Source organism: Cupressus sempervirens, chromosome 5 (assembly GCF_028749045.1).
Source record: "Cupressus sempervirens isolate cs-2001-9-10 chromosome 5, ASM2874904v1, whole genome shotgun sequence".
NCBI classification, from domain to species: Eukaryota; Viridiplantae; Streptophyta; class Pinopsida; order Cupressales; family Cupressaceae; genus Cupressus; species Cupressus sempervirens.
The window spans coordinates 541,270,792-541,280,305 of NC_143122.1; the positions used below are offsets into that span (position 1 = coordinate 541,270,792).

Genomic DNA, 9,514 nt, shown 5'->3' on the forward strand with positions numbered 1-9,514 from the left:
TTCTTCCCCTTTTCTATTTTTGTTCTATAGGCCTTAGTAGAACCTATGATTGGGATTAGCTCTTCATGCCTAGGCACATGTATGTTGGTGTATCTCAAGAGCCACTTAGAATGCTCCCTGGCCAACTCCTTTACAACATTCAATTGATTTGGAAATTCCTCTATCACCACGTGTATGCATCCATTGAGTTTCTAGAGTTCCACAACTTTGTTTTGATTACTGGAAGATACATTAGTTAGACTATCTAAGAATTTGGGGAAATTCTCCCTCATGACGTTTATCCCAATGAGTGCTTTCCCTTGGCCACTAGTCTGTGAATCTATATATAGTCCCCTCATGAGTTCAAATCCTCTTTCTTGGCTCTTCTTCACTTTATCCTCTATTTCCTTAAGTCCTTTTTCTGCTAATAAGATCATTTCTGACTTGAACTACATGCTCTAAAGCCATTCGAACAAAGGTTTGTCTCCCTTTGGAAATATTTTTGCTTCAACGGCTTCCTTTTCCTTCATTTGAATGACCATCTTCAGAAGAGAGATACAATCATTGCTCTTCATTCTTTCTTTGCCCAAAGTACTACTATTTGCTAAGATTTTATCCTTCTCTATTTCTAATCTTAAGATAAAATTGCCAATTTGTTCTATAATAGAGACTCCCTCTAATTTGAGCTTCCTAGTCTAGTCTTTACCAATTTGGCCAAAGTGCCTATCTTCTTGAAGTTGAGAGATAAGGGCTTGAACTTTGGCAGTAGTAGGATTTCTTGTTACTAGTACTCCAAAGATAGTTGCCAATGGAGTCACCAATTGTCTAATGAATTTGTTCAACACTTTTATCTCAGCCTTCATCCTAACTTTTGACAACTTTAGGTTTTCCAGTTGTCCCTCAATTACTTCATTGGTTGACTTCCACAAGCCAACTTTGGTTTCATGTCTGGCCTCTCCAAGGTCCACTGAGTGCAGAGTAAAATCATTAGTAGTCATATCTTCAATTGTTTCTTCTTTGTTGGGCTTGGCTATCTCCATTATTAGGTGCCCTCTTTCTAGATCTTTCCCAAGTACAAACAAGGTTTTCTGCTTCTTCACCTTGGTTAATGCAAATCCAGAATGAACTGCAAGGGATATGGAACCCTTGGCAGGGGTGCTTTCATCTTTCCTTTTTCTCTTCCTCTCTAGAGTATCCTCTAACTAGAAATCAATGCCTATCACCTTGGAGGCCATCCCAAGTGAGTCTATGCTAAACATCTTCTTCTTGGCTGGAGTGATTGTCATCGCAGTTGAAGAGAAGGAATTCTTCAGGGCCTGAGAAATGAGCTTGGAAGAGCTATGTCCATTATCCACCTCTAAGGTTCTCTTAGTTGCCTCGTCAAATTCAATAGATTCACTGCTACTACTCTTTCCATCTCCCAAATCTACTATCTGCACTAGGGAGCAACTCAGTTGTAGAAGTGTAGCATTTACTGGAAGAACTAGGCTATGATGAGGTGAAGGAACTGGGGTGACATGAGGAGAGAGGATTGGTGTAACATGAGGAGAGGGAACTGAGGTAACATCAATATCCTTTGGCTCCTCCATCTTCTTCTCCTCAACATTAGTTTGGGTTCCAATAATTGGGAGGGAGCCATCATGACAAGTCTTAGCTATGGGGATGCTCTTGTCTGGAGGTTGGTCACCTCCTCTTGAATGTTGAGCTAGTCCTTGAGCTATAGCTAGTGTTACAACAAGTGTAGCACTCTAGGAGGAAGAGGGAGTTATTGTTGTTGGAGAAGCTTGAGTGGTTGTGCCTTTACTCTGGCTTCTTTTGGCTATCCATTCAACCCATTTCCCAGTTCTTTTGATGATTTAGGCCATCATAGTGTCTAAATTGATAGGAGTGTTTCTTAACTTAGTTAGATATGTATTACTATACATATATTTCCCATTATCCTCCAATCCTTCAACATTAAGATTGGTATTATATGTTTTTATTTGCTCCACTGTGGGCCTGGCAAAAGCACTATCTCAACTTTCAAATTCATCTTTACAATCTACCCAATAATCTTTAGCCATGGTAATGTGTTTGATCACACTCCCAATCTACAACACCTCCTTAGCATATCCATTTAGATCAAACATAGGTCTCAAGACCTCATACATCTCCTATTTTTATTTCATCTCAAACACTTTGAGCATATTCTTTGCATCAGATCGAGACTCACAACTGAAAGCTCCTACTTTCATAGGGAACTCATATCCCTTCTTCTTCAAGATTCCACTTAGCACATTCACTTAGATTGCCTACCTCACAATCTCTATCAACACGATCATGTCGCTTGAATACTTGGGCAGCTTCAAGGGGAATCCATCAAAAGCTGCAAGACACAAATATGAGAAAGATGAGAACTGGATAAAATAGCTTCCAAACTGACTAATAGCCACCATTCCCTCCAAACTAAATTTCCTCTTCGAGCATCCTTGGAGTTCCCTACAAATTATTATTGTGAATGTGTCATTAACTTTGACATACTTTGCATAACTATTTTGCAATTGTAAACATGGATATAACTCATAACACTTCACATTATTAGGAAAGTTTTCTATTCTTGGAAGGCTCGGCCATAACTGTATAGATGCTAACATGTAAATCAGAAAGGAAGACATATATAAAGTGTTGTAGGACTTCACAACGTTGAGAGCATTGGAAAGATTTTCACTTACCTCATGAGCCCAATCAATATATTGCATATTTGAACAAATAACTTGTACCATAAAGAAATATTGTTCAACAAAATTTAGAGCTTCTATGTCACCTTTCAGTTTGTGCATGAGAACCAGAATGTCTACAATCTTAGGTTTGAGATTAGTACCAAATAGAGTTTTGGGGACCTTACTCTTGGTGCTCCATGGCTTTTGAAACTGGGACTACATAATTTCCTTCCTCCACACCATCTTCTTTGTGGATAACTCAGAAACTGCTCCTCCCATTGTCAAATCTGAAAACTCTTCCCATTCTAGAATTTAGAGGCAATTCACCAGAGTCTGCCTATTAATGGAGATCAATACTGTATCATCCGATAACACAATCTATCTAGTATCTGGATTGTAGTGATTTATGCATTTATAAATCAATTCTAGAGCTTGGACTACCACCGAGAAACCAACTGCCTATACGAGTTCACATCCTCGAAACTTCTCAGTTATGGGATGAATTACCTTTGACTTTAGCCTCCTTTGAAAATCTTGCATATCATAAAAATAGAGTGAAGTATCTATGAAATTCTGCAATGTGGACTTGATTCCATTTAGCCCATCAAAACCAACAAACTTGGTTTCCATTCTGTCTAAGAATGAAGTAAATTGAAATTTTGAATCTAGATGAAGAATAGGATATTGAATTCACAAATACAAACTATTTAAAAGCGTTGTGCAATTTAATAGAATAATAGTTAAAGAACAAGCAGTAGTTTGAATAACTGTTATGTTTCCATCTATATAGGAGTCTCAATTCATCCATTGATCTCTAAGATTCGTGCCACACAGATGAATTAAAGGATAAATCTGTTGAAACAATAAATGTAGGAGCTCTAACAGATATTTTGGTGTCTTTTCACTATTTTTGTTGGCCCAACGATAACTTTCCTTTCTTTCATACTTACTTTTCCATTTCCCATTAAGTTTTGTAGAATTATGAATAGAGTACCCTATAAGGAAATATCCACTTAATTGGATTCTACTTAGTATACCTTTCCCGCAATGGTTAGATTGTTTCCATTATCATCTTAGGATGTTTTGTGTGTAATTTATGGGCTCAATCTGCTTACAAAGTTGATTTTCTCTTGAATGTGGAAAATCGTTCTCATAGGTTGAAAACTCGCCGAGGAGAAGATGATTCTTATTTTTTCACCCAGGCTTTCCTTTAAACTTTATCCTTTGAGTTAATATTTCTTTTAGGTTCAAAAAAACTTAAAAGGACTACAAAAGTAAAAAAGGGGCCCACTTTCTTGTTTCTTTCCTTTACAATTGCCTTTGGCAGAAAATGGACTTCATGGGTCAAAAGCTCGTTGAGGAGAAGCCAGTTTTAAGTTTTCTACCAAAGATGATTTTGAGGGCTATGATGAATCTTGAATGTTTCCCAAGGTAGAATATTGTAGTGAAAATAGGGATTTTCCATAATATAGCTCATTATCTTCTTACATCGATCTGTGAGCCTCATTTGTTGCTCTTTGCAGGAAATTGTCTTCAAGGGTTGAAAATTTGCCCAAGAGAAGGCAATGGTTGATTTTCCACAGGCTTCCTTCTTTCATCGAAAACATGATAAGCTACGAACAAGCCCAGCTTTGTGAATAAATTTTGCATGTTGCAAGAATCCCCATCAAATTAGGTACTAAGCTACCCATAAACTCACAACATCAAGGAAAACCACCTTGCCATGAAATTTGGGGGAAGGGAAAGATGAAAAATCTAATGGAGTCTCTTTTCACCTAAGAGGAATTAAAACTAGACCTAGACATACTTAGGCTTAACAGAGACATAATTTTCCACTTTTGCAAAATGGTTATAGAGTGAAAAGTGGGGCAACAGTAACCTATGAATTTTTTGTACAATGATGATTGGCACATGTTTTTGAAATGCTAACACATGACAAAATATCTCTAAAATATAGGACTCCTAGTTTCTCATGTAGGGGCAAATTATATCCTTGTCATCCTCCATATCACCTACCAACATGAAGACAACTCATTGTGTGATGCCACACTAGATGATGAACGAGAAATTACAATTTTGACATCAAATAAATAGAGATTGTGTTAGGAATGGTTAAGGTTGAGACATCCTGATTTCCAACTACTTACATTTTTTTGGTCTTTAAGGTTTGAAAACAACAAATCTCAATCTTTTGAATTATATCTAGAGGCATAAGGTCAATAACAACATTGAAAGTTTTAAGGTTCTGATTAGATAATCAAAACAAATCTTTAAATTTGGATACACCAAGGAAATTCTCAATCATTTAGTTAAAAATATCGAAAAGGGTTTTGATTGCCTTCCTAAAAAACCTTAAAGGCGTGAACCCTTGAAATCTTGACTAGAAGATTATCTTGACAAGATAATAAGAAATTGCCATATAAAATGCCGATTAATAAAAAACTTTATGTGTAAGTTGTTGTCATTCAAACTACCCAAAGATTTAATAACATGAATCTCCAAATACCTTCCATAAAAGACTCTTAATTTGAATAGGTGCGTCTTTGAACATTCAAAATATGAGAATACACACACACACACACACACACACACACACACAATGATGACAATTTGAAGGTGAATGGTCTAAATGAGTTGTTTGAGGAAGGAATAGTCCAAAGAATCATATACTTCTTGATCAATATCTACAAAAAAAAAAAAAAAAACACTAAAAATAACTTAAAATTTGTTGAGAGTGTTATACTTAATCAACAATATCTTCAATCATTTATTCATTAGAGTATGTTTCTCTTGGTCCTAAAATGGTAGTCATGTAGGCTAAGCTTGGGGTCCCGCAGGGGGGGCTTCCTTCAAAATAGAGCAGGTGATCGCTGAACATTAAGGAAGTTGGTGGTCCCATAAATTTTATAGTGAAGATAGCATAAAAGTTTAAATTTGTTATTTAATTTTAGGAACAAAATAATAAGTAATTGTTGACATGTGGTAAAACAATTTGCTAAGTTGGTGGGGCTATGTCTCACCCAATTTCCACATGTTCAAATTGAGAGGCTCAAAAGTTGGAGCTCCTATTTTGTATGAAAAGATCTCAAATAAACCTTTATATCAAAGAATTTAACCCAACGAGAGACGCGTAAAGGGAAAACATACATAGGAGAAAATATAAAATGAAGAGTTAAAATGCTCATAGCGCAACTTAGAACAAACTCTCATCATTTGAGGTGCAAAACATGTAGATGGACAATACCTAAGGAAGAGTGGGAGGAGAGAATATGTGTATTTTGCAGCACAGGAGTGGTGGAGACCGAGCAACATTTTCTCATGGAATGTCCAACATACAATTTCATCCTCTCTAGCTATTGGGATATTCTTAAAAAGCAATTTAGGTACTCTTTTTGAAGAAATACAGCTAGATAAGACAATAAAATTAGTGATCAACATTCATTGTTGAAGAGAATATTTAAAGAACCAATTTCAAAAGGCCTTTTTTTCTAGGTGGTCCCATAGACTCCTTTAGCCTCGTAGACAATATAAAAATCGTTCATTTATTTAACCCCTCACCAAAAAAATCATTAAAAATAGAATTAGAACCCCTTCATAAAAGATGCAGTTATCCTCCATACAAAATGCAATTTCAAAAAATTAAAGACACAACAATTTTTTTAAAATTTTCAACATTTATTCTTCATGATGTGGGTATTTTATGATCCAAAACAACAATTTTTTTTTTTCAAAAATCACTATATTATCATGAATCTAAAAGTATATATCTACAATACATGAAAATTGGCCGGAAACCCTGCCTAATTCTTTTCGAGCTTGTTCACTATGAAATGTAGGAAATGTCTGTAGAGATGCAATGACGCGGCCAAGATTTTCCAGGCCCCGTTTTCTTGGAGACCTCTAATAATTTATTTGACAGGAAATCAAACCCAGTCCTGAGCAGCCGCGAGAGAAACAACGCACTCCAATTAATTTGATAAATATACTTGAAAAAAACAGCATCATTCCTGAAAAAGGAATCGATTTTCGAGTTAAATCAAAACCATGTTGGTATCGAGATGAAAGCAGTGTAACCATGAACAGGTGCAGGAATGATATCCGCCAGACTTACCTCGGGCAAGAAGAAGATAACATTTACATGTTTTCGTCTCCCAGTTGGCTTGAACCATCCTATTTTCAGCAGAATCGATGCAATCCATCTTTTTACACGAAGAACACACAATGATTCGACAAGCAACAGAGGCCTTCAGGATGCCAGGTTACTGCATGCACACGCCATTCAAACAGGCTTTAGATACCAGGACATATATCTGCAAAATAAACTCGTGACTGCCTATGCAAAATGCGGTAAGCTAGGAGATGCATACAAAGTGTTTGACAGAATGATTGAACGAGATGTCGTTTCGTGGACCACACTCATTGCTGCGCATGCCAAGCAGGGTTATTGCCAAGATGCCCTAATTCTGTTTTGTCAAATGTATCGGGTGGGTGTTCGTCCTGATCATTTTACTTTTTCTAGCGTTTTGCCAGCGTGTCGGGATCTCGAATTGGTTGAACAGATCCATGAACAAGCAATTGTGAATTTAGTTGATTCTGATATATTTGTGGCGAATGCCTTTATAGACAGGTACGCCAAATGCGGGAGTTTTGATAAAGCGCGCAAAGTGTTCGACAGAATGCCAATACGAGATGTGGTGTCTTGGAATTCACTGATTGCGGGATATGGACATCATGGACGTGTTGGAGATGCCTCGGAACTCTTCAGGGAAATGCCCAAAAGAGATTTGACTTCTTGGAATTCGATGATTGTGGTGTATGCTCAGAATGGATATGTCGACAATGCTCGAAATTTATTTCAGGAAATGCCCAAACAGGACGTGGTGTCATGGAATGCAATGATTGCAGGGTATGCACAGATTGGGTGTTTGGATGAAGCCCTGGAGTTCTTTTCCAGATTACCCCAGCAGAATGTTGTCTCGTGGAATACAATGATTGGAGGTTTCTCTAAGAATGGTTATGCAGAGGAAGCCTTGAGACTTTATGGACAAATGCAATTCAAAGGTGTGAAACCGAATCCTCAAACCTTTGCAACTGTACTCTCAGCATGTGCTGACTTGGAAGCTTTGGAACAGGGTAAGGAGATTCATGAAGCTATAAAAAGTTTCGAGTTTGAATCCAATGTTATTGTGGCCAGTGCCCTCGTTGACATGTATGCAAAATGTGGAAGTCATGAGAATGCATGTGAGGTATTCGATCAAGTCCGTCACCGGGATGTGGTGTTATGGAACTCCATGATTGCAGCATATGTTTGTCGTGGACATATTGATAAGGCTTTGAAATGCTTTCAAAGCATGCCCCAGCGGGACACAGTCTCATGGAATTCAATCATCGCAGGTTACGCACAGAATGGGAATACTGACGAAGCTCTAAAACTATTTCAGGAGATGCCAAAAAGAAATGTGGTTTCATGGAACACAATGATCACAGGTTATTCTCAAAACGGCCATGCTGAAAAGGCTTTGGAGCTTTTTAGACAAATGCAATCTGCAGACATAAAGACTAACTCACAAACATTTGCTGGCATTCTTCCAGCATGTGCCAATTTAGCATCTCTGTTACAGGGGAAGGAGATACATGAAGAAATAATTAGGAGTGGATACGGGCTTGATGTTTTCATGGGGAGCGCCCTCATAGATATGTACTCGAAATGCGGAAGCATAGAGGATGCATGGTGTATTTTTGACAAAATGCCTCAGCAAAATGTTGTATCATGGAATGCAATGATTGCAGGATATGCCATACATGGCTGTGGCAATGAAGCCCTTAAACTCTTTAAAGATATGCAAGAGTCATGCGTAAATCCTGACCATGTCACCTTTGTTGGCATACTGTCTGCTTGCTGCCATGCAGGACTGGTGAAGGAGGGCTGGGAAAATTTCAATCTCATGACTCAATACTATAATATCACACCTACAGCGGAACACTATAGTTGCATGGTTGGCCTTCTTGGTAAGGTTGGACAACTGGATGAAGCAAAAATTCTTATTGATAGAATGCATATAAAACCTGGTTCAACCATTTGGCTGTCCTTGCTTGGTGCCTGTAGAGTCCATGGCAACGTTTTACTGGGAAAACAGGTTGCAGAAGTCCTTATGTCGTTGAACCTGAAAGATGCTGCACCTTATGTGATGCTTTCCAACATATACGCCGCAAGTGGCAAGTGGGATTGCACCGAAGAAATATGGAAAACATTGAAAGACCGGGGATTGAAAAAGGAGTTGGGGTGCAGTTGGATTGAAGTAAATAAACAAATGCATGTTTTTCCTGCAAACAAAGTTGAATTTTGACTTCTGCCTTTTTCTCTAGAAAATGCATTTGTGTTCTTGGATTTCAATTTTCTATCAACCATTTCAAATTTCATTTTCCCGAAAGGTTAAAATTAGAACATCAAATTTCGAAGCAAATAATGCAAAATGAGGGATCTGTTTGCACCGAACGCTGCAAATAATATACAAATGCGGAATATGCAACATCTTAAAGAAAAAAAAAAACTAGCACAGATATAAAGCTTTCAGAAAATGAGTTTTTTTCCAGAGGGTACATCATTTACTTTTCTTAAGACAACTGAAATGCGTAATGCGCACCATCTTAAAGCAAAAAAAAATCTAACACGGGTATGAAGCTTCGAAAAATGAATTTAGTTGCACGGAGTACATCATCCGCTGTTCTTAGAAGACGTGGACTGATTTCATCGGGATAAGAATTTTTTTCGATGGAAAAGTGTGGTTCCATGGGCGATTCATCCTTGGTTATCTACAAATCACCCTTTGTAATAT

General features: G+C 37.5%; 1 protein-coding gene across 1 annotated transcript; it reads left to right on the forward strand.

Moving 5' to 3' along the window:
- The first annotated feature begins 6,473 nt into the window (after positions 1 to 6,473).
- On the forward strand, positions 6,474 to 9,102 carry LOC149557080 (pentatricopeptide repeat-containing protein At2g13600-like). Its single transcript, XM_089831762.1, has one exon. It carries the CDS (start codon positions 6,770 to 6,772, stop codon positions 9,023 to 9,025), a length of 2,256 nt encoding a protein of 751 aa, XP_089687888.1. The 5' UTR covers positions 6,474 to 6,769; the 3' UTR covers positions 9,026 to 9,102.
- The last annotated feature ends 412 nt before the right edge of the window (positions 9,103 to 9,514 follow it).